Source organism: Bos taurus, chromosome 17 (genome assembly GCF_002263795.3).
Source record: "Bos taurus isolate L1 Dominette 01449 registration number 42190680 breed Hereford chromosome 17, ARS-UCD2.0, whole genome shotgun sequence".
NCBI classification, from domain to species: domain Eukaryota; kingdom Metazoa; phylum Chordata; class Mammalia; order Artiodactyla; family Bovidae; genus Bos; species Bos taurus.
This window is the reverse complement of record NC_037344.1, coordinates 58,734,825-58,762,064: the sequence shown is the minus strand read 5'-3', so window position 1 is coordinate 58,762,064 and position 27,240 is coordinate 58,734,825. Positions and strand designations below refer to the sequence as shown.

The window sequence follows — 27,240 nt, the reverse complement described above, 5'->3', positions numbered from 1 at the left end:
CATCACCATTTCTTCAACTAAGGCTGCACTACTCACGATCCTCTACTGAATGTATTTATCATTTTGAACTACCACATACAAGGACCTTGCTCATCTGCCCTCTGATAATCACCTCTACTGGATCACAATACCATAGGGTATTGAAAGCTACTAACTTACAAATGCAATGTTATTGTTATCATATAATTCTAATCCTCTCCATGTTATTTTTAATGTCCTTTTCCAAACTGAGTATCTTCACTTAAAATACCAACTCTTGGCAAACTTAGAAGCTCCAGACCAAAGGCAATTTTACAGCTGTGTTATAAACTTCCATGGGGGGAATATGCCAACAATCCATTAAAAAAGCAGCACCAATGGATGACTCGGAAGAGCCATTATGTTTTACAAAAATCAAATACTCACAGATTAAAGTCTCCCTAAGTAAGCATGGGGACTTCCCAGGTGGCTCAGTAGCAAAGAATCCTCCTGCCCATGCAGGAGACTCAGCTTTGACCCCTTAGTCGGGAAGATCCCCTGGAGAAGGAAATGGCAACCCACTCCAGAGTTCTTGCCTGGACAGTTCCATGGACAGAGAAGCATGGTGGGCTGCAGGCCATGGGATCAAAAAAGAGTCGGATATGGTTTAGTGACTAAACACCACCAAGAAGTAAGCGTGGACTGGACAGAGCACAATGGCATCAAAAGACCCATGTAATCTTCCACTGTGTGCAAACCAATGATCTGCATTTTAGAGAAGGGAAGGGGGGGGATGGGGGGGAAGAGGGGAGAAAACCCAAAAAAAAACCCTTTCCATCAAAATCAGCTGTGTTTAATTCTAAAAGCTTAAGAAAATTAAAATTAAAGTATACTACCACATATACCCACACATAATTGCAATTTGACAGCATCATGGCAGGCATTTTAAGTATGTCTTCAAAGCTACAAAAGCAAGATTTTCCTAAGTCCCATATATGGTGCAAATCACTGAGGCAATAATAAAAACTCTGGGTGATATGAACTACACACATTTCCTGAATTTGTTTTAAAAGCTTTTCAATCAAATGTTTCATTTAAACAGTTACTTGGGAAGGTATGGTACATTATGGAAACTATACAAATTATAAGAGCAACAGCCATTATATCTGTAATATTAAAAATGCCAAAATGAAGAAACGTCTGAAAAAAGACTACAAGTTTTTGTTTTCCAAAATTTATTCACAGCTAAAGTACTTTAGTACTTTTCTATTAATGAGGAGTGAGAGACAACCTAAACCTAAAATACAAAGTGTAACCTTTGACAAGTTCATTAGAAATACATACAGAAACCCATATGAAGCTGCAAAGACTGATTAAGAACAGTTTGAAATAGAGCATTACTTTAAAAGAGAGTGAGCAGGCACAAAAAGGTGAGGTACGGTGGAGTCAAGTCAAACTGGCAGAGATTCTATAGGAATAAAAAAAAATTAATGGTATTTTATTATTCTAGTCATTTTGCCAAAAGGGATAACTGCACATTAAGAAAACAAGCAGCACCCTTTCTCAGAAAGGAGGAAAAATAACAATGATCGTATGATATAAAACTTAGAAGGCCTACATACTTTCAGGTACTGAAAATGACTCAGAAATCACAGGTGAAGAAAATACCGAAAGAAGCCAACATGGTCATAGGTTTTAAAAACATGTACACATACACCAATAGTTGTGTTTCAGAAACGTATCTGGTTTTAGTAATATAACTAGCACCTGTTTGGAAGATAATTCTTGGAGAAGAGCTTAATTAAGAGACATGGTAGACTGTATCCTTTTCCCAGTATGTGCTACCCCTTCCTTTCCACTGACATCAAGCTTGGCCGTGGGACTTTAATACCTCTCAGTGATAGTTAATACTTTCTCACTCACTGACTTTAAGCTTGGTGGTAAATGTCCTAGTCAATGAAATATAAGCAGATATGCCATGTACCACTTCTGAACAGAGGCTTCAATGGGCTATTACGTATTTTGCCATTGCTCTTTGCTCTTTACCAGGAGTCTTTGACAAGGGGTGCCCCAACCGTATAATTCCTGCCTGGAGGGAAGAGGATACAGAGAAGGGCTGCAGTAAACGACTCACAATGGACAAGAAGCGTGAGCAAAAAATGAACTTCAACTGTCAGAAGCCAGTATGGCTTTCAGATCTTTTGTTACTGCAGTGTAACTGAGTCTAACCTGACTGACTGAAGTTGTTGCTGCTGTTGTTCAGTTACTGAGTTATGTCTGACTCCGTGCAACCCCATGGACTGCAGCACACCAGGCTTCCCTGTCTTTCACCATCTCCTAGAGTTTTGCTCAGATTGACTAGAGAGGCCACTGCAATACTACATGAAACACCCATGAAGTCTTAAATTAGGCCAGTAGCAATAAAAAATGAAGAGAATTGGACTGACTAGAGGAAATCCTAAAAGGCTGAAGGAAAGGGTGAGGATATATATAGTAAAAATATATAAGGATATATAGTAAAGAACCACAAACAGAAAAAATAATTAACTCAGTGTGTGCAAGCTAAACTGCTTCAGTCACGTCTGACTCTTTGCGACCCTATGGAATGTAGCCTGCCAGGCTCCTCTGCCCATGGAATTCTCCAGGCAAGAATACTAGAGTGGGTTGCCATGCCCTCCTCCACGGGATCTTCCCGACTCAGGGGTTGAACCTGTGTGTCCTGTGATTCCTGCATCACAGGCGGATTCTTTACCACTGAGCCACTGGGGAAACTCCAAATTAACTCAGGGGACCAAGCTAGTGAACAGGCCGCTACAGGGAAGCTGGACTGATGAATTATATACAACCCCCAATGAACAGAATCAAGATCAAGAAAAGAAAATTACAGGGACACAGATTTCTACTCAGCATAAGAAACTTTGTAACAGTGAGTACTCAGAAGATAAAAAGAACTCCCTTGGGCAGCGAGGCTCACATAATCAGAAGTACTCAAGGAAAGGACAGATGACCACATTAACAAGGATATTATAGAATGGAATTCCATAATTAGCTGGGTAAACAGACTATTAATGTTGTGTCCAACTGTAGCAACAGTAACATCAATACTTCTGTTAGCTAATATTAATAGCAGTTAACCATTTATTGAGCTCTTTTAACAAGAAAGTTACTGTGCTGAGGAAACCAGCCCTTCACCCTTTTATAGGTAAGGAATAGGAATTCAGGTGACTTAAATCGTCTGCCCATGTCATATATAATTAGCAAAGCCAAGACCCAAAATATCTCTTGCCTCTGAAGACAGGCAAGAGATGGACTTTGAGAAATGGGTGCCACTGGAAAGACATATAAAATTTCAGATATGTTAGCTCCTGTCTGACACCTTGATGGAAAATGCTCTACAGTAAGCAGTAGTGAGGTGGGTTTTTTTTTTTTTTTTTCTTCTGTTTCTGTCTTTTTTAATACAGATGACACAAGCCAAATATATACGACATACTGTATGCAAATACAGAAAAGTTACGGGAGAAATGAGTAAATGAAAGATTTACTCAAGAGTAAATGAAAAATATTTGAAGTCAAATTACCTTAGAATTTAAAATCTAAGGAGTTCCCTGGTGGTCTAATGCTTAGGATTTAGTACTTTCACTATTGTGGCTGGATTCAATCCCTGGTAGGGTAAATGAGATCTCACAGACTGTGCAGCACAGCCCAATAAATCAAAAAAAAGATTAAGAAAATCTCTACACAGTATCACTATAGTATTATCTAAGCACTAATCAACAGTAACAGGGAATGAACTGATCTTACTCTATGTGAAGTTTACAATGGGACCTTAATTTCTATAATGAAATTATGTTTTATGCATCACTGCAGTGACCCATCATTCTGTACACACTAGCAACCATATAGAAGATCCATTTATATGACTACTGCTAAGCTGTGACAGCTTCTCAAAATAGTTAATGGAATTACTTTTTAATTAAACAGTTTTGTATGTTAAAAAAATTAAGAGAAGAAATAAATTGTAGGAGCTTTGTTAAAATGCAAACTGAAGGGAAAAAATGGTTCAGGAAGCACAAGTACCCTTCAAGTGATACATTCTTTGATGATGCATTTCAATAACCTCAGTTTTGGCTTTCATGCTAGAAACTCTAAACATATTCAACCTGGGAAACAAGTCAATCTTATCTCAATAGAAATGGAGAGATAATCTCATCAAAACAGAAAGTCAATCTTATCTAAATAGAAATGGAGCCCTGGTGGTCTAGTGGCTAGGACTCCATGTTCCCAATGCAGGGGGCCAGGGTTCAACCCAGATGCAGCAACTAAAGAGTTTTGTGTGCCTGCCGCAAAGACTTGTTGAATAAACAACTAAAAAAAAAAAAAAAAGATGTAACAGAAAATTGTTCAGAATAAGATAGTGAACTGTATTTCAACAAATTTAGGTTGTAAAGAGAGAAGTAAGTTACAGCAAGTGGTCTAAGCTATGAGAAGAACAAAAGGGCAAGTATGTATTGGCCAACCCAGCTTCTACTGACAATGAATAAAGACAGCTAAAAACAACCATGCAAAATGCTTCCCTGTCTCATGAGTAGGGTAATTTTCACTCACAGAGCACAGTTAAAGTTTGATGAAAAGAGAACATTATTTTAAAGGACAAAAAACTATTACAAATTTTCAAAAGAATCTCAACTCATCCATTCTAATAGTAGGAAGGGAGCCAAACAGCATAATTATTCATTATTTTCTCAAAGAAACACTGTTTTCTTTGCTTCAAAATAAACTTATATTAGGATCCAAATCAAAATATGCCAAATAATACTTTATGGGGAAAAGGAATTAAAAATTATTGAAAACAGGTCAAGTATTAAGTGGAAGGCATCATATACATTATCTAACAAAACGTCAAAATGCATAGTTCAGTTCAGTTCAGTCGCTCAGTCATGTCTGACTCTTTGCAACCCCATGAATTGCAGCACGTCAGGACTCCCTGTCCATCACCAACTCCTGGAGTTCACTCAGACTCACGTCCAGAGAGTCAGTGATGCCATCCAGCCATCTCATCCTCTGTCGTCCCCTTTTCCTCCTGCCCCCAATCCCTCCCAGCATCAGAGTCTTTCCCAAAGAGTCAACTCTTCGCATGAGGTGGCCAAAGTACTGGAGTTTCATCCTCTATTTAATTTAAAGGGAATTAACGAAGATTTAAGAGAGGTCAAGGCAACTGTCCAAGTAACAGACCCTGAAACCAAACCAAGATCTAACCCAAAGTTCTTCAGAACTCAAGCTTTATTACATGTCACACTGCATATGACACAATTAACTTTCTTATAAAATAAGGAAGTTATTTCAAACTGACCTAGACTACATTTTCTAAGCAGTTCTATTGTAGCACTATAACCCTAGATATAGCTGAGATAAAAACAAAGGTACTAAAACGCCCTTTCAGTTTTGATCACCTAAAAGAACTATATATAAACTCAGGGAAAGAAATACAAAGTTTTTCCCATAGAAATTCTTAAATAGCCCATTCTTTCTCTTAGCTCTCTCCCCTTAAAACACCATCCAGAGCCTGGGACATACTCTTACATGGAAGTAAAGAAGTGCTCAAATGAGGAGGACAGGTCAAAAAACCACAGGAGCCATCATGAAGGGACTTCCCCCAGACAAATCCAGAAGAACTTACACATCAAATTAAGTGATAATAATAAACTATAATTCATTGAATAACCAGGAACCCCTTTTTTTCCAAAATTATAAAGATAAAAAGATTAAGTGAGACAGATAAATGCATAAATCTATGGAAGAAACTGAAAATCTTTTCCTTACAAAAGAATGCCAACTAAATAAAAATAGAAGGAATGGTACATTTGAAAATTAACATCAAAGTCACATAGTAATAAATGATATACAAGAACCATCAATAGAAGCTTAAACAAGTGATTTAGATTTTGATAACAAAAAGGAACACTACACAATTGTATTTGATCACACGAAATGCTGGGATGGATGGTTCACAAGCTGGAATCAAGACCACCGGGATATATACCAACAACTTCAGATATGCACATGATACCATTTTAATGGCAGAAAGTTACAGGAGAGTGAAAAAGATGGCTTAAAACTCAAGATTAAAAAACAAAGATCACGGAATCTGGTCCCATCACTTCATGGCAAACAGATAGGGAAAAAGAGGAAACCAGGTCAGATTTCATTTTCTTGGGCTCAGAAATCACTGCAGACAATGACTGCAGCCATGAAATTAAAAGACTCTTGCTCCTTGGAAGAACAGCTAAGACAAACCTAGACAGTGTATTAAAAAGCAGACATCACTTTGCCGACAAAGATCTGTATAGTTCAAGCTGTGGTTTTTCCAGTAGCCATGTATGGATGTGAGAGTTGGACCATAAAGAAGACTGAATACCAAAGAATTGATGTTTTCAAACTGTGGTGCTGGAGAAGGCTCTTAAGAGTCCCTTGGACTGCAAGGAGATCCAACGAGTCAAACCTAAAGGAAATCAACCCTGAATATTCACTGGAAGGAATGGTGCTGAAGCTGAAACTCCAATACTTTGGCCACCTGATACGAAGAACCAACTCACTGGAGAAGAACGTAACAGTGGGAAAGACTGAGGGCAATGGGAGAAGGGGGCGGCAGAGGATGAGATGGTTGGATGGCATCACTGACTTGATGGACATGAGTCTGAGCAAACTCAAGGAGACAGTGAAGGACAGAGAATCCTAGCATGCTTTCAGGGGGTTGCAAATAGTCAGACACGACTTAGCAACTGAACAACAATAACATTGGATCTGGCCACAAATTACTTATTAATATCAAAGACAGAAATAAGGATCATAGTTAACAAGTCCTTTTCTATGGTGTCACTACTGAAAAAGTATACAGTACATCTAATCATGAGGGAAATATCTCAAATTGAGAGACATTATATAAAACATATGGCCTGAATCCATCCAAATGTCAATGATGACCCCAAGGGGAAAAAAAAAGGAAAAGTTAAGGAACTCTTCCAGATTTTAAAATGACCTCAGAACTAAATATAATGAATGATTAAGGGCTAATCTTGGGGGGGGAGCGGGGGGGAGGCATGCGGGAGAGAGGTTAAGCTAAAAAGAACATAACTGGGACAGATGATAACAGCTGAGTTGAACTACAGATTAGATAATGGTATTTTATCAATGTTATATTTCCTATGGGCTTACATGAGAGGATGTCCTTGTCCTTAGGAAATGTATGCCTAAATACTTTAGAGTTATAAAAAATGAATCTCAACTGTGCAAATGACGTTTCAGGGAATAAATCTGAATGCACTCATGTGCACGCACAACACACACTGAGTGCAAAGCTGGGGGTGGGTGAGAGGGTGAGGAATCACATGGAATATAAAGCAAATTGGGCAAAAGAGAAACTGTAAGTGAATCTATGTAAAAGGATATATGGAGTTCTTTGGGCTATTTCTAAAAATTCCGTAAGTCTGAAATTATATCAATATTAAAAAAAAAACGAGAAGTTTATATAAAATTTCATAAAGTTTTATGTGAAATGTTTTGAGAGCTACAGGAACCTTCTGAGTATCTAGCATTACACTAGGGTGTCAAAACCACCATGCTGCCGCTCCTTCTCTTACCTTTCTAACAGATTGTGGATCGCTTTGAAGAGCAGCGTCCGACATTCATAGGAAAGGCCATTTTCCCAGAGTCCTTCTTCCACAACTGAAAACAAAACAAAACAAAGCAAAACAAAAAAATGAACCAGTAAGCAGGGCATCCAAATAAAAATAAAAGAAACTTTAAAAATATTTTTCTAAAGCAAAGTTAATGAGTTAATTTAAGTAGATGAACTTACACTGAAACAGAAAATAAGTTCAATCCTTGCCCAAAGTCATAAAATACTTATGTACAGAGGGAATAATGTCTCAATTTTAAAGTTACTGAAACATGGGCATGGCACATCCCCCTCACACAAAGGTCTTACCAACCTGCCTCTGCAAAGTCTGAAACCATCCAAAAATCTCAAATTACTCTTTCTACCTAATAGTGCCTCAAAGATTAATTTTACTAAGGTTCTACTTAAAATAACAAAATGGCACAGATTAATACAAAGGTAATCATGCGTATTTTCAGAGAGAAAACCAAAAAAGAAAATCCAAAAAAAAAGGAACATTACACAAATTTCTCTAAATGTTTTGAAAGCAGGTATCTGAATAGGATTTTTAAAACATGGTTTTAGGGAGAATGTCAGAAAATTAAATCTTAATATAACATCAAATTCATTTCCTGAACTCATAATTTCATTAATGTTTAACATTTGGCAAAGTTTTAATATTTGTTTAATATTTGCCTTTGAAATATGCTGCAGCATCACTTGAAGAGCCGCAAGGAACTTTAACACCAGAGAATCCAACAGACCAACAATATACCTCATGCATTCCTAACATTCTTTTCATATGTAAAAACTATAAAATGCCTGAGAGAAGATAGCTAATTTTCTTCTAAATTACATTAGTTCATTTCAACACAGCAAAATATTCAAAGGATGCAGACAACATTTGCAGATGAAAATTTTCCTCTCCCTTTTTAACATGCTGTCTTGACAAAAGTACTCACCGGAGAAAATTGTAACAGAATTAAAACACATGTTAAATCCACAATGTACTTTTCATGCATTTACCGCACCAACTATCTTTCAAATTGCATCTCCTCATTCTCCAATTAGAATTTGAAAAAGTATACTTACATTTGGGGGTTTTTCTCTATACGAATTTTTTTTTTAAATGATAAAACTGTGTAAATATTTCTTTTCTTGGGATGTCAGGTAATTTTTTTATCTTCCTATGTGGCTTATCATGACCTACCAAATTTTTCCAAATTAACCTCTGACAAGAGACATTTTATACTATTTCTAACTAGATAAATGGAAATAAAAGTATAGCAAATAAACATTCCGGCTAGCAACAGACTATCTCTGCTCAGGACAAAACATCCAAACGTTTTCTACAGTCCTGTAAAGGCATCATGAATCTCTACTTTCACACATTTATCTTTGGGGTTGAGCTTTTCTGAGTGAGAAAGCAAGCTAATATATTTCAATGAAAGGAACACCCCATATTAATTTGCTCTTCTTTCCTAACATAAGCTAAAAATTCCTAAAACTTAATAACAAAGCCCAGCTCTTCTGAATTACTCTTCAAAACAGTCACTGGTTTCAGCTTTTTCTATAGTCTTTAGTGCCATAAAGAGTGTTGATGATGCAGTATTTATGAAAAAAGTATCCCATTCGTCCTTCCAAGATTTTCTTCCAAGTTGGTGGCACCTATTCTGCACATTAAAAACACAGGAACTTTTATAATTAAAACCTTCACACATACTTTAGTGTAGAATAATAGGCCTCAAATAAATTCCAACACCAAATTATCAACAGTGTCATTTGCTTCAACCACACTGCTTTCCTTTTTCTCTCTTTTTTCCTTGATATATTTTTGAAGCACACCCCACTCCAAAGTACTTCAGTATATATAAAATTTGAATCTAAACAAGGTCTATCAATTGCCTGTCAAGTTGTATCTCTTAAGACTCCTTAATCTCAACATCTCATCTCCTTTTTTCAAACATGGCATTTATTTATTAAAGAAACCAGGTTAGTTGTTTTATAGAATACCTTGCATTCACATCTGATTGTTTCCTCATCATATTCTTTAATGTTGGCACTACTTTGATCTTAACAGAAGATGTCAAAGGAAAGCTCTCAGACAACAAGCAGAGCTCTATTTCTTCCTCAAAAGATCCTCAAATACTTTGTTAACTGAAATGTGGAAGGGTTATAGCTATCTGGTCATGCACTGTGGAATACTAAACAAGTTTTAGCATGCACAGGTAATGCCAACTACATCACTGTGCTATGATGCACAGTGATCTTATCCTGATTTCAAGAATTTTTAAAATAGGCCTTAGAAATTTTTCTTTGAAAAAAATCTTAAAAGAGCAATTACAACACACCTACACCTAACATCATACTGTTAAAACACTGAATGTTTCTCCTAATATCAAAAACAAAGCAAGGCTGTCTGCTCTGATCAGTCTTCTTCCACTTTACAGTGGAGGTCTCAGCCAGTACAAGAGAGTAAGTACCAGGCATACTAACTGCAACAGAAGAAATGATCTTTATACAGATGACGTGACTATTAGAAAATCCTAAAGGATCAACAAAGAAGAGCTACTAGAACCAAAACTGAGTTTAAGTTAGTTAAGGTCAATAGACACAAAATAATCATATTTCTATACAATACAATGAATAATTAGAAATTTTTCACAATTTGAGTACTATTTACAATAGCACCAAATCCCATGAAATTCTTAGGTGTAAATCTTATAATTGGGAGACTAACACTACCTAACTTCCAGGTTAACTATAAAGCTAGAATAAATAAGACAATATGGTACTACAGAGAGGACAGATACACATACAGATCAACAGAACAGAAGTCAGTCCAGATATAGACCCACAAATATACTGTCAACTGATTTCCAACACAGCTTGCAAAAGCAGTTTTGTTAAGAAAACAGTCTTTTCAACAGATGATGCTAGGATTAATGAATATCCTGATACAAAAAAATTGAGCCTCAAACCGTACCTCCCACCATATAGAAAACCTCAAAATGGATCATAAAATAAAATGCAAAACCTAAAACTATAAAACTGTGAAAATATAGGAGAAACCTTTTATAAGTTTAGGTTAATCAAAGACTTCAAAGCTGACACCAAAAGCATGATTCATAAATAAAAATTGTTAAACAGAGCTTCATAATAACTTAGCTCTTTAAAAAACACAGAAAGTTATAGTAAGCTATAGAAAAGATAAGCCACAGATGGAGGGAAAACAATTACAAATCACATACCTGTCAAGGACATGTATTCAGAAAATGCTGTTGTTGAAAAAAAATCTCAAAACAACACAATTTTTAAAAAAAATTTTTAGAGAATGGAGAAACATTTGGACACTTCACCAAAAAGATACACGAATGGCAAATAAAAACATGAAAATATGCTCAAAATATCATTGGTCATTAAGGAAATGCAAATTAAAACCACAGTAAGATATCACCCATTAGAATGGCTTGAAAGAAAAACTGAAAATCCTAAGTGCTAGTGAGCATACAGGTAACTAGAACTGTCCTATACTGCTAACGGAAATGCAATATTAGTAAAGTCACTTTGGAAAAGCGGACTGGCAATTTTTCAGAAGTTAAACATATGCTTTATATACAGCTTAGCAATATCCCTCCTAAGTATATATGCAAGTGGAATAAGAACTTAGGTTTACATGAAAAACTGTAGCAATTTTTTTTTGCCCCCATAGTTGACAAAAACTAGAAACTACCCAAATGTCTCTTAACTGGGGAATGGTCAAACACTGGAAAATCCATACACCGAGATACCATTCAGAAATAAAATGAACTACTGATACACCTAAAACATGAACGAGTGTCATTCAAGTGTTAGTCGCTCAGTCGTGTCTGACTCTTTGCGACCCCATGGACTATAGCCCACCAGGCTCTTCTGTCCATGGAATTCTTCAGGCAAGAATACTGGAGTGGGTTGCCATTTCCTACTCCATCTGATACACCTAAAACATGAATGAATGTCATTAGGCTAAATGGAGAAAGTCACACTTAAAAGGCCACATGCCATATGATTTCACTGGGTGACATTCTTGCAAAGGCAAACTTGAGGTAACGTGAACCACTCAGTGGTTTCCAGGGATGGGGTGGTGAGAGGAGGGCTCATAACATAAAGACATGAGAAAATGGGGCAAGGGGCATGGAGGTTGGGTTGGGGGTGCTTCTGGAATATGCTTAAACTGATTTTTAAAATACATTTTTAGTGTTGAAAATGAGAACAGAGTGTGAATTATAAGAACTCCTACTCTAAATATGTATTCTAAACATAATTGTTTTTATTCAAAGGATTGTGTATATTTGATTAACCTAAATTATTAAAAGCAAAAAAACAGTTGTAAACAAAAAGAGACCACAGACCCAACCACAGTAGTCCTCCCAAACAACATAATATACTATTATCTATAGTATGTACTCTATGTTAATCACTATAAATAATACAAAGAGAGAGTCTCTTTCCTGGCTCACTCTGAAAAGAATCTGCCTGCAGTGTAGGAGACTTGGGTTTGATTCCTGGATCGTGAAGATCCTCTAGAGAAGGAAATGGCAACCCACTCCAGTATTCTTGCCTGGAGAATCCCATGGACAGAGAGGCCTGGCCGACTACAGTCCATGGGGAAGCAAGAGACAGACACAACTTAGCAACTAACCCACCATCATAACAAGAGATGAAAATAATTCAGAAAGATGTTTTTGCTTTTTAAATATTAAAAATATGAAAAAGTATCTTTATTAGTATTATTAATTAAATTCTCATGTCTCCCTATACAGTATAACAAAATTTAGGAACCAATGTAATAAAATAACAGGGAAGAAAGTAGTAACATGAAGTAAAACAGATTCCTCCACATTAAGCTCTTGTTTAAGAAAAGTATACTAAAGCTGAAACAATAATAGAAAATTATGAATTATCCTATAAGTTAACCAGTAAATTTTTAAATATAAGTCAGTAAAGGTAATTAAAAAGGATACAGTGTTTGAACTTCATATAAACATTTAAGTTTCATAAGTCATATGATTTATTGCAGATTTCAAAGCAGTCAATAATTTACTAGAAGTCAGCAACTGTGATCAAAGATTAACCACTGTAATAAAAACCATCAATATAAGCTATGGATTTAAGGATAATGCATTAATATACTAACCCTTTTAATTAACTATTTATATATACCCAATAAACTTGTAGAAAGGAACATTAAGTCAGAACATACTTTATTTCTATCAATTTCACATACAGAATTTTCAGAAATACAAGAGTGATCAATCTCTAAAATTCCAAAAGAAGCAAAATCTAGAATGACATTTTTGGAGTCTGGTAATAGATATTTGGCCAATAATCACTGGCCAACCGTTCTTGGCTATAAATCAGGAATGTTCTCAAAAATCAAACAGACTTTGAAAACCACTGTGAGGCAAAATTACTTTAAATACTTTTCAAATCTGCTATTGAATGCTGAAACTCTTTTCTTTTAAAACACTAATAGGAAAGCAAAATAACTTAAACAGTCAAGGTTAGTTTTCTCTTCAGGAATAAACAATCTTTCTCATTTAATTGAGGCTTCATGTACCCAGTGTGAACCAAGCACTCCATCAGTGCATGCAGATGCAGGGGAAGGGTCCTCTTTTCACAACACTCTGAGACAGAGTGAAAGGACATGCAGCATTCCTTTTTCTCACTCAATACCTGACTTCTCCCCAACACTGCAAGCTGCTTACTTCATGAACTCTGGCTGGGAACAAAGATGGTCAGTCACCCCTAACAGGAGACGAAAATGCTGATTCTCCTACAAGTGGGACAAGGATCCATAAGCTAAATGCTAGGTGCTCCTACACCATAATTTTGACCCTAGATCTTGGGACACAAAAGGGAGTGAACAGAGAGAACTTTCTGTCAGCACTAAAAACAGAGGCTGCAAGATTAAGTTTCCTGAGGTACTGTAGCATCAAGGGCTTGGTGGTGATAACATAGTTTTCTCAGACCACATATGTAGCACTGATCCTAAAAGACAATACGCAGTATTCTCTTACCCAACTCCTCTTCTTAGTTTGCAGCTAAAAACACTGACCAATATACTTTATTCTAATCTTCATTTGAGAAAACTAAGGCTTAAAAAATAAACTTCCTGATGGTCACATAATAAATTAAAAAATCTGGTGTTAAATGTAACTACACTCAACAGGACTTCCCTGGTGGCTCAGATGGTAAAGCGTCTGCAGGAGACCCGGATTCAATCCCTGGGACGGGAAGATGTCCTGGAGAAGGAAATGGTAACCCACTCCAGTATACTTGCCTGGAAAATCCCATGGACGGAGAAGCCTGGTGGGCTACAGACTGTGGGGTCACAAAGAGTCGGACACGACTGAGGGACTTCACTTTCACACTCAACAGCTAATGGGATCAAATCATTTTGTATCTACTTTTATAAACAATAAAGTATACAACTTAGTCCATTAATTAAACTCCTGAAGGGAAGCAATTTATTTCCATAACTGCACTGACTAGGACATCGCAGATACTCATAAACCTGTTTTAAATTGACTTGTTAGTATGTGTGTCCACATCTTTCAGATTTCATTGGAATTCGTTTCAATCTAAAATCTTCTTATATCTAACAAAGAGGATTAGCAGCAAAGATGGGATTCAAATCCAAGTTTTCTGACTAATGCCCAATGCTCTTTCTACTATTACACCATACTTCTCCGTAAGTTTTTGTTGTTAAACTGCCCCACCCCAGCTTTTATTCTCATGCCAAGTAGAAAGGCAAGCTTCACACTTAAATTTCCCCTTGGATTCATAATTTGCACCTTAAATTAATGTTTTCTAAATAACTGTAAAGTAACCTATTCAAAGGTTAAGTAAAACTGAAAGTGCTTCTGCAATCTATTTGTACAGATCCATGATAAAGTCAAAGAAAATCACAGATTTTTAAAATTAATATATCTGACACACCCCCCACCCAAGGTAAAATTTAAACCAGTACTTCATTTACTTTATATTGTGATTTTCCAAAAAGTATTCTTTTTTTGAGGGGGGGTGGTGGGGGGCTGGCAGACGGAGGAGTTAAAAAGTAGCTAGTCTAGGTTAAGATGCTATAAATGACATGAGGTGCATTTACTACTTAATTCTCTATCTCCCTTCCAATTGGACTGAGAAGAAAAGCCAACTGCCAAGAAGTTTTACAAGAAGGTAGGCAGATGCTAGGCCCTATCCTTAAGAAACCTACAATCTCCCCAGGGCACACTGTCTTCATCTTAAAAAAAAAAAAAAAAGCCTTTCTAATTCTTTTGATCTTTCAAGTTTCAACTTAAAATGCTTATTAACTCCTTAAGAATATAAATTATCAAGAAGACTGTCTCTGTAGAATACACTTACTGTATATAATGGAAAATTTTTTCTAAAACTTTGTTAACAGTCTCAGGAAATAAAAGCAACAAAAGAAGTAAAATGAATGCACCAAAAATGACTGGCAAAACTCAACCAAAATAAATTCCTAAATTAAAACATGCTCTTGATGTTTTGTGGTCGATTAAAGCCAGACTGAAACTGAAAAATAAAATTAAGTACAACCATAACTGCCTACTTACAAAGAAAAACAATTTTGGCACTAAAGTTATCTAACTTAAATTGCAAAAGCTATAATCAGAATTTGTTCAAATGGCTGTTATTTAACCTTTTTTAATATACTAATTCTCATAATCAAATATTTAAACTGTGAAACTATTACATAAATGTTTTTAGTGGAGAGACAGTGTTTTAGAAGCAAAAATTTAAATAGCAGTAATTACTGCTTAGTTCACAAATAATTTTTTTAAATCATCACAAATTGTACTACAAATTCTTTCAACTTTGCTAAACATGGTTCCTTGCAGAATTAATAAGCTTCTTTGAAAGAAAAATCATATAAAACGTTCAGGGGGAAAAAAAAGTCAATATGGCAAAATATCAAAGCAGCATATACTTCAATGATTTTGTGTTTCCCAGCAGAGATCACGGAAAGATATCTCTTCCAATTCGACAAATGAAACTGACATACTTTACTTGAAGGGGGAAAAAAGGGAGGAGGGAGAATGGAATAGGGTAAGGGAGGAGCATAAAAATTGTGAAACCTTCAAGAAATTCAAGCTCATGCTTTTAGAATTCAGGTCACCCTGCCTTACGCAGTTTAAAAGTAGAATTACTTTCAAAGAATACATATTTCCTCAGAGCTATGATACATATTTCCTTTTAATGTATCATATTGCGGCAACAGCTGAAATGAACGTCTAGACATCAAAAACACTTCTTACTCCCACCTACTGCTTTTTTACCTCAGGCATCAAAACTAATGAAACCTATTATCCAGAACATTGAGTTCAGTAACCACATTGGCCACTGCAAATACTGGAGGGGGGAGGGGCACTTTCCAGGGATGGCACTCCTGATTCAGCCATTAAAATTACTGAAAATCAAATTGTGTGCCAAACTCCAGAAATACACACAGATTAAAGCAAGGCACATGAAACAAGAAGATTATTTCTCAGTTAGATTTCAGAAGCAAAATGATAAAGATAATACAGCTCTGAATCCAGAATTTATAATTTTCCCACAGCCTTTGTGGTCAAACCTTTATCTGCAATATATAAAAAAGCCCACTAGATTTTTTTTTGTTTTTCTTTTTTTTAAATTAAATCTACTACCTAGGAATTATACTTAGCAAACATAATAATATTTAACAATTTATCATTTATCCATTTAATTTTAAGGGTTGCAATAAATATTTTCAAGATAAATAGATGGAGATTTTTGAAGTATCTGCTGTTTCTTTTTCTAAATTGGGGTATAGCTGATTTACAGTGTCTTCTTAAAATTGACTTATAAAAAAACTGAGTAACAAAGTAGCATAATGCTACATTAATTCTGAAATATAGCACAATACCCATAAAAAATCCAGTTACATACAACACTATTGATTGATCACAGTTATGCTGCCATCGATTTGCCTTGTAAGATCTATATTTGAAGTCATTAATAACTAAATGGACTGACTTATTACTTATATAAAATCAACCCACCTAGAGCTCTGATTTCCCTGAATTGTTCATGGATGTAGAATATTTGCTATCACTTAACAAATCTATGTTGAAATGGATTTTAACTTTCCCAATGTCAATTAATCAATCAAATAAGAATTTGAGATATAAGGTATATATCAAAATGGTCAATTTGTTTCGACCTATTTGCCACTTTACATGATGATGAACACTGACATTTATCAGACAGAAGCACAGCTGTAATTCAAAATTTTAACAGTATAATGTCTAACTAAGGAATCTCTAACAGCATGAGTTCTCTGCCAGTTGCAGGATAACCAGAATTTTAATGACGGTTTCTACACACCACTGAAGCAGTTGAGACATGACCTAAGTTAGCATTTCAATGGATCACAGGACTCCATGAAAAGCCACTGAACTTTAAACTGAAGGAGACCATAAAACTAAATTTCTAGATAAATTGAACAAGACTTTCAAAAAACAACTGCTACAGAAAACAGTCAGGCTGCTGTGCTACTTTAATAGCTACACAATGAAAAAAAATCTTGCACAATGGCTGTTACTGACTTCGAAGAACTAAACTTGCCCCCATTTTTTACTCCTTTCAAAGATTTTTAAGTAATTATTAATTTTTATCCTTTCAAGCTATTAATATGCTCTTAATTTTATAATACACATAAACAAACAAAGGCCTAGAGGAACAGCCACTGAAATTAATAGAATAATTATTATTTTCTTTTTTACCTCTTTGTATATGTTAGCGATCTTCTTTAACGAACATGTTACTTTTAAAAAGAGACATCATATCTGAAATAGATTTTTTAAATGTCTACTGTTGTTTATTAAAGAGCAGTATATTTAAAAAAAAAAAAAAAAAAGCTACGTGCTCATAAATTACAAGAAAGGTAACATCCTCAGGACAGGAATCGCCACAAGATAAATTAAATTTTGAAAAAGGAAAACCAGACATATGATTCCGTTAGAATATACATTTAAACCCATCAATACTGCAAAATGAACATTTTATAAACTTTCTCTAAGACAATGACTTTAATGAAGATGACTCAACTATTGATTTCAACATTGGCAAAACTGAGCAGTAAAAATTAAAAATATTTCCTTCCACTCTTCAGAAACAACCTGATTTGAAACACAAACACACACCCACCCCCACCAGACTGCATGAGCGCGCACACACACACCCACCCACCCACTCACCCACACACACACACACACACCAGGCTGCTACTAAAATTTTAACAGAGAAAGTCTCCAAATTGCCTTTTACACTAAAGCTCAAACAGTTGTCTGTCACTGCTATTACAGTGAGTAATCCTTGCAGCTGTAAGTGTTTGAAAGGCAGCTGTCTCATTGGCATTCTCTCCCCACCCCCACTCATCCAGCATTTCTGTTCTTGCTACAATAATCTTAAAGAGCATTTTACAGGAGGCTTAGCCCTGGCTGAGGGCACTCTACGGCGTGACCGAGAGAACATGGAAACACGATTCATTAGACACGCCTGGAGTGATAACAATGGTGCTGCTTCTTGCTGCCTTTCATTTCGTACATCAGGCTGAGACTAATGCATTCTCGTTACACAACAAGCACATTTATAGACAGGAAAAAACTGTAATCACCTTTGATTAAGAGACAGCATATTTTTCCTATATGAGCCGCCAGCCATACTGACAGAGTAATTATTTTTTAACTGACAGGTTAAAATAGCAAATGTAGCAAAAATAACATCTGCCCAAAAGAGACAGAGAGATGACTACTATAAAGACTTCATACACAAAGGTTTCTTAGACCAGGCTCAGTGCCATACCCTTGAGAACTGATGGGTACCTGGGCTTATATTTAAGCTACACAGTCTATGAGAAATAGAACAGGCCCTTTAAGCAATCTCAATCTATACACCCAATTCTTTATAGGTAAAAATTACAGAATTTCGTTGGTCACTTTATCTGTAATTATTACTGACCTCCTTTCTACTTCTTTCACCACAGTACTACAAAATTCAACAGTACTATTAATCTTCTTCTCATTTTCCATTATACAAAATAATTTATCCTTTTACATAAAATGCTAGCCCAAAACAGAAAATCTGCTTTCTATCCAACTGTAACATCAAAAAAGTGTAATTTTGATTAAAAACAGGGATATAGAATAATTATTTTCTATCACCCAGCTTCCTCAATCACTGCACCCAATAAAGGTTTGAATTGTACATATAAAAGAATATAAAAGACCTAATTTAAACTGAAAAAAGTCGTAAACCACATTACATTGACAATATGTAAAGCCAATTTTCTTACAGGATTTCTTACTTCTTCACATACCCATTCACTTGCAGCCTTTTGTGGTTCATGCATATATGTTGCTCACTTATTACTTATGGGGAGCTTGGTAGTTTAAATTATTAGCCAGAAACTAAAAGATTATACATTAGCCAAAAATATTGCAAAGTATTTTTTCAAGGTTAGCAGACTGCATAATTAAGCATTTTTTAAAAGATGTTTAGTTTCTCTTTTAAGCTTTCTATGATATACCTCTATTTTACACCGAGAATGTGCTACAAAACTACCAAAACATTTTGTACATGTGAACATTTGCTAAAACATTAAGGAACCAAAAGTGAGCAAATAACTGAAAAGGTCTGGTTCACGAAACTTTTGAGTTCTAAAAACAGCTTTAAAAAACAACAACAACAAAAAAAAAAAAACGGTTGTGTAGAGCAAATGAGTTTTTGTAAAGCAGTAAAATGTTTAAGTAATGTTTAGCTGCTGGATTATAGGTTTGCTGACCTGTGCCTCTACCACACCAAACTAGAAACTAGGAAATATGCTGTTCATCTTTGATGTGTCTGTAAGAGGACCGCTGAACGTCTAACATCTAAACACAGTGTGCTTTGAAGAGAAGTCTGATGTGCATCACAGTACATCAGAATTACATAAGTTTAAAAATTTTATCATCTGGAATAAAATAACATCTACTACAGAAGGTAACAATCATACAATTTCTATTCTACAGGTGCCCAAGTCTCGTCTCTCTTATTTTGGTCTCTCTTAATTATTTTAAAAAAATCAGTATAAATGAATTCTTACTTTAATAAATAACCTGCTGTTTTACATTGGAGAAGGCAATGGCACCCCACTCCAGTACTCTTGCCTGGAAAATCCCATGGACGGAGGGGCCTGGTGGGCTACAGTCCATGGGGTCGCTAGGAGTTGGACACGATTGAGCGATTTCACTTTCACTTTTCATTTTCATGCATTGGAGAAGGAAATGGCAACCCACTCCAGTGTTCTTGCCTGGAGAATCCCAGGGACGGGGGAGCCTGGTGGGCTGCCGTCTATGGGGTTGCACAGAGTCGGACACGACTGAAGCTACTTAGCAGCAGCAGCAGCAGCAGCTGTTTTACATATAAATTTCCATTATATTAATCTGGCTCTTAGAAGGATCTCAAATCATTATTTTCACTTTTAAAAGCAGGCCCGTGTAAGTCTGCCCTGAAGTCTTCAAAGTTAGTTTATGCTTTAAAAAAATTTTTTAAACAACCTATTAGAAAGCATTAAAAGCATCCCAAAACTTTCAATTCAAACATACACAGAAAGATGTTGCCTTTTCCCAAAACTTTTAACAAACTTTTAAACAGTTTCCAACTCATAAGCAAAAAATTTATAGATGATCTAAGCACTCCAACAGAGCCAACATTCTACTTCATGTAGGTGTTTCAACACTATAAGATTCCTTTACAGTAACAAGATTCAAATACAAAAACTTGCAAGCGCTTTGGGAAATGAAGATCAGTTATTTACCCAGCGGTGTGAGTGAGTTCAATCCTATTTTCTTTCTAAACTTGGCCAGAATGGCATTTGATTGGAGGGTAGGGCAACCCAGTAATTTTGGATCGGGCACAATCTGGAGCTGGGAAGGGCTGAGTAGGTTCAATAACACACGAGGCAGTGGTTTAGTCCCTGTGATCCTGGGAGGACGCTGTCCTACGGAAGAGCCCCAACAAGTCTCTAGTCTTTTCCATCTCCACATTAAAAAAGTAGTACGCCTAGAGTTTTATACAGATATAAATAATGGAGTTCTGCTACCGAGGATTCATTTGAAAACATAAATAAGTACAAAGAGTTTGCAAAGAGGACAGAACTTGCAAACCACTGGAAAAGGAAACGGAGTAAACAGGACCAGAAACCCACAAAGACTACTCTCTAGCACTACACTCCCCGGCGCCACAGCTTTTTTCACACTTATCTGCACTCTTTTTGAGTGTTTCCAGCCCTCCAACTCCATGATTCTAAGGATGAGTGCTAGCATATGAGGAAGCCTGCCAAGACAAAGTGTGAGGGCTTCAAATACAGAGTCCAAAACCCAGTATGCAACTGAACACTAAAGTTAAGCATTACTGGTTAATAGACTATACAGACTAGCCATAGAATTTATCAACCACTTAGGCTTTTCACAGGGGGGAAAAAAAAGTATGTTTCTCTCAAATTATTAACTTATAGATGGCCTTTCTGAAAACACAGTATTAATATTTACTTCGTCAATTGGTGTTTGTCCATGATGAATCTCCTTTCCAGTTTTTAAAACCTGCTATTATAAAGTACAATTAAAAGTTACCATAATGACCATTTATCACTGAAGGGAAAAGAAGAGAGTTTTGATAATGAAAAACAAACTCAAAAAGCTTCTGGAGTGCTGGTAAAATTTCTCAGGAGCTATATTTTAGATGTCTTTGTAGAATAATTCATTTATCTTGAATGTAAATCTCTATCATAGCTCACAATTTTAAAGTATGTGTTCAACTATGCTCCTAAAACATAAAAAATGTATATGGAATAAAGAAGATTAAATTTTAATTGCATATACACTATAATCACAACTTTTAAGAATGCATGTCTAAATATCTTAAAATGGAATAAAAAAACATAGTCATTGTTATAAATTTTAAATTTAAGTACACGCTTGCAGGCATGCTCAGTTGCGTCCAACTCTTTGTGACCCCAATCAGGCTCCTTTGTTCATGGGATTTCCCAGGCAAGAAACAGTACTGGAGCGGGTTGCCATTTCCCACTCCAGGGGATCTTCCCAGGCCAGGGATCCAACCCAAGTCTCTTGTGTCTCCTACGCTGGCAGACAGATTCTTTACCACTGCGCCACTTGGGAAGCCCAAGTACATGGATACGCTCCTTAAAATAAAAGTAAATGTCTTACCTAAAATATGCATTCCTAAAGGGCTTAGCAAATCAAATATTTATCAGATAATAAAGAAAATAGCCTAAAAATAAAATGCAGTAAACATGAAACAGATATCATCTGGACAAAACATAAACTAACACTTTGTTGGGCTTCCCAGGTGGCGCTACTGGTAAAGACCCTGCCTGCCAACGCAGGAGACCTAAGAGACTGGGCTTCCATCCCTGGGTCCCGAAGATCCCCTGGAGGAAGGCATGGCATATACTCTGTAAAGTACATGTATTGTTGTTACATTTCCTTTACAATACAGCTTCATCAAGAAGCAAAAACTTCTAAACCGCTCTCATTGTTTTCACTCTTGGTATTCTAAGCCCACTTTTCGTGAGGTGATCTTTCCAAAACTTAAATCACACCATTGCGTTCTTCTGTTTCAAACTCTACTCCAATGGCTTCACGTGACAGTAATAATCTATTTAAGCTCATTACCACAGCCTACAAAGTTCCATCTGATCTCATCTCTATCTCTTTCATCTCCCATGAGCTTACCAGTTTCAACAGCACTGACCTTCTGTTTCTGCAACAAGTGAGGTTGGAGGTTTTTGCCCTTACTTTCCCCTGGGATTGCATGTCTGGCTGGGTTCAGATCTCAAATCTCAACCCAAAATGTCATTTCCTCCCAGAAGCTTTTTGCTAAATAACCCCCTTACCTAAAGTATCCCTATCCTTTCCTAGTCACTCACTTTTTCACCATTTGCACTGTAACACATGATCATATGAAATTATTCATTCGTTTACTGTCTTTTATCCACACAGAACAATGCCACTTCCAAAATGCACAGGCGGAATGTCAATACTTGTGTACTTACGATATCATACACTGTGACCTCAAAAAAACCAAAACATTCAGAACTTCTCTGGTGGCGCAGTGCATAAGAATCCGCTTGCCGATGCAGGAACACAGGTTCAAACCCTGGTCTGGGAAGATCCCACATGCTGACGAGTAACTAAGTCCATGTGCCACAACTATTGAGACTGTGCCGTACAGCCCACAAGTCCCAACTTCTAAGCCTGCATGCCCCAACTACTAAAGCTCGAGCACCAAGAACATATGCTCTGCAGAGAGAAGCCACCACAATGAGAAGCTCACCAATGAGACCTCACACTTCAACGAAGAGTAGCCCCAGCTCACTTCAACTAGAGAAAGCCTACGTTAAGCAACAAAGACCCAGCCCAGCCCAAAATAAACAAATAAATAAAATTACTTTAAAAATAAAAACATTCAAAGTGGAACAAAAAGCAACCCATCACCCAAAGACAATTTAATGTCACTCAGCTTTTCAGACAAGGGAATTATATACAATATGGTAGCATGGTATAGCATGAGTCTAAGGTTTTTAACACTATGCATAACAGACACTTCATAGAAAGTGTCTTTATCTTTATTTCTACTGATGATTTAAGGCAAGTTGTACACATTCTCAGAGTTGTGGTTTTATACAGTTTCCATGGAAACCAAATAGGGTCATAATTAAAGCACAAAAACATTTCTAAAGAATCAAGTATAAATGAAAGATGTGATGCAAATAAGATTTTATATGAACCCATGATCATTAACAAGATTAGAATGACTAACGAGAAGCATTCTTGAGGGGAAAAATCAATTGAATTAAGTTAAATTACAATGCTTTAAAATAATGGCAATAAACTATCACAATTTAAAGCAGTTCATGTAAGGACGTGAGCCTATGTTTTTTTGTGCTAAAATAAGATAACTCTAAGTTATAAAACTTCTATCCCAATAAGGAACATTTAGAAACAAAACGAACTCATCATCTTTCCTCAGCATAACTGATGCTAGTAATCAACTATAGATGGTTGCTATTAGTATTATTATTATTAATAAGGACTCTGTCACTATAAATTTATAATGTCCTCTAATTTCTGACTATCAGTCATATTCATCAAATTTAGAAAATAAAGTTACACAATTATTTAGCAACCTTAAATTCACATTATATGTTGATATAACTATATATAAACGTGTTACTTGTTTCAGTCTATAAGGTACGAGTCAAAAGTCTCTCTATAGTTATCTGAAGCTACATCTATAAAGGCCACAGGAACATGTTTTTTTTTTGGGGGGGGGGTGTGGGAAGGAATGCAAAAAAAATTTTTTTGGAAGAAAAATACCAAATTTTTGGTATTTTGGTAGAATCCATTTCTATGTAAGTTTTGGCAATGTTATATGGTTTTCTGAAGTTACCATCAGTAGCATTATTCTCAACTTACCTCTGGTTTATTCACGGACCAAATTTTGTGATTCTCAAACAAAATTTTAACTAAATTTTTAAGTATAACTTAATCACTTTACCAATAGTAAATTCTCAATTTTAGAGATGATATTTAAAAGATTTCTTTTATCTATTTGAAGACAACTCAAATATTATACTTTGAGCTAGTTATTAAAAATCCCATTTTCCAGAGATGTTTACAAATGAAGGTACATAGAGAAGAAACTGAAACACAATGGCTCTTTTAAATTGACTAGACAACTATTCACTGTTCACATTCATTTTGTATCTTGCAGTCTGGAAAAGCTAAGGCTCCTTTTAACTTTCAATTAGTCATATGCTGTCCTGTTTAATTTTTTTCTCTGACCATTTTGCCCTTTTGAAGGTGAACTCAAATTAAGTCAAAAACATATAATACACTACAGTAATTTGGAAGTGGATTTCTGCCTCCCCAAACCAGACATTATGCCTTGCCAAGGGAAAAACTGTATAAATAAGACTATTCACAAGATAGGAAGCATAAGCAACATGCCCATTTACCTTCAGGGTAGTCACTGAAACTTCAAAGCACCATGAAAGGCAGCATCAATGCTTTTGTCTAAAAGATCTCAGAAAATGTAAGTTATCTTGGTTTCATAAATATCTAAGACTTTTCAGGAAACAAACAGGTTTCTTAAATTCATAAGAAACTGCCTAAACATCTCTTATTAGCAATGAAAACCACAACCTCTTTCCTTGAAGGTGATCATACTTACATAAGTTTAAGGGAAAAAAATTTTTTTGGCCACAATGGAATAACATAAAAATGTTTTTACACTTGCTTTACTTTAGTTCAGGTTAAAAACAACTATTTTAAAAATAAAACTCCAGATTGTGCAGTTTCAATTTTCCACTGCTCATTTTCTATGACAATCTGACCAAGAATTTCCCTGGTGAGGAAAGAAGATGATATCTGAAACCTTATTTTCAGAAAAATATCTGATTACATATCCAGTTTTTTCTGAAAACAGTAATGAAAAGGTAATGATATAATAAACTGAAAGTTGGTTTTAGAAATGAGCAAGTGAAGCTCATCTAAAGGCCAGAAAGGACTTTCTGGAAAGAATGATAAGCATCTTGGAATCTCACAACTCGCACACACTGAGCTCCAATCTGCAGCCATTTCCCTCTGAGCCAATGCACTTGATGGGTGTGATAACAGATGGATCACTATATCTGCCAACTTCCTGTGATGTACTGTATGGGGACTGATAATTTAGTGACTACAGAAGTCCTACAACAGACAATGCAAGCAATCCTGGCATTCGGTAAGTAGCTGCATGCAGTCCTTTGACAGTCTGTAGGTGTTGAATATATGCGGATCATTGTACAATGTAAGCTCTCTGCAAGTATCTATGCCATCTTGAAAAAAGGAAGAAATTAAACACTGGGCAAGCTAAGAACTAAATAGAACAAACAGGAAAGAACAAATATACTTAAAGTAACACTTTTTACTCAAAAAATATGAAAACCATATATTGCTCAAAAAGTTATTAGAGCCTCATGACCAGGTTAACTAGAAATATATGTATACACACTGTAGGCCTAATTTTCAGGTTTCACAACCAGGGTGATACTGAAGTTTGTGTCAAATAATTCCTTGCTGTAGGGAGCTGTCCTGTGCATTATCCCTGGTTAATGGATGGTTAACATCACCCCTGGCCTCTACCCAGTAAATAGCAACAGCACCCTACCCCCAGTGGTGACAACCAAAAATGTATCTAAACACCGCTAAATGTCCCCTGGGGGACAACACCACCACCTCGTTGAGAAGACAGTCTAGAACTGCTGCTGCTGCTACTGCTGCTAAGTCACTTCAGTCGTGTCCGATTCTGTGTGACCCCATAGACAGCAGCCCACCAGGCTCCCCCATCCCTGGGATTCTCCAGGCAAGAACACTGGAGTGGGTTGCCATTTCCTTCTCCAATGCATGAAAGTGAAAAGTGAAAGTGAAGTCGCTCAGTCGTGTCCGACCCTCAGCGACCCCATGGACCGCAGTCTTCCAGGCTCCTCCATCCATGGGATTTTCCAGGCAGGAGTACTGGAGTGGGGTTTCAATTCTAATGTTTACTTTGGAGTGGAGGGAGAGAATACAAGGAAAGTGGAGTGTTTATTAATGGAAAGCATACACAAAATACTCAAACATAATCTATATAGTGTGGATCTGCTAAGCACATATTACTATGAAGAGGAAAGGCCATCTAGAGATTTGGTGGCTAAATTGTTCACCAGGTTATGAAGGGAAATGAAAAGGCAACTTCCATTAACAAGCATGAAAAGTGAATTCTCTCTGCAAAACAGGAAGAAAATCATAGCTCTGCTACAACACTATATACAAATGATACTGACAGTACTTTTGTCACAAATCCTCCTCAAATAAATTCTTCATTATGTCAGGCAACGATTTACAGAATTGTCAACTTTAACAGATGCTCAGAGATGAAACTCTCCAGGTTTCACGTTCTGGTTAAAAAAGTCGTGTCTGTGCACACACACACAAATGTATGTGCATGTATATAGTCAAAATCCAAGTGTAGACACATTTGAAAAACATGGGTACTGAATTCAGTATGACCATCTTATTTTACTTGCACATCGCTGGAACCTGCCAAACGTACTCAAGTTATTTGGGAGAGGATTAGTTTGTCATTTTTGCAGCACCTCTAATGTAATGCTCTTCTCTAAGTCTAAAGCACAAAATCTCTTTTAAAATATTATTTTACAATACTACACAATATTAGCACTTGGAGTAAAGTCCTATAATCAAATTAAGGATGCTATTTGCACAAGGAAATGCAGTTTTCTTTCTCCTCATTTTCTGTCTGCCTACTCTTTCTGCAATTTCACTACTGAGCAAAAAAGGAGGACTAAAAGTGGGGGTGGGATAGAGGGATGATGAGAGGAACAGACTAACCAGGGGAAATGAACTCAACATTACTTACTGCTGCTGCTGCTAAGTCTCCTCAGTCGTGTCCGACTCTGTGCGACCCCATAGACGGCAGCCCACCAGGCTCCCCCGTCCCTGGGA

General features: G+C 36.2%; 1 protein-coding gene across 3 annotated transcripts in view; it reads right to left on the bottom strand.

The window, feature by feature from the left end:
* Positions 1-27,240, bottom strand: part of MED13L (mediator complex subunit 13L) — a 282,978-nt gene that overhangs the window by 131,941 nt on the left and 123,797 nt on the right. For 2 of the 3 annotated variants that reach the window (NM_001192468.2, NM_001369918.1), the window contains exon 3: positions 7,596-7,680. The exons of the other annotated variant lie outside the window; for it this stretch is intronic. In NM_001192468.2, coding sequence (NP_001179397.1) covers positions 7,596-7,680 — 85 coding nt within the window. The remainder of the gene's footprint in view (positions 1-7,595; positions 7,681-27,240) is intronic. 3 annotated transcript variants of the gene reach the window in all.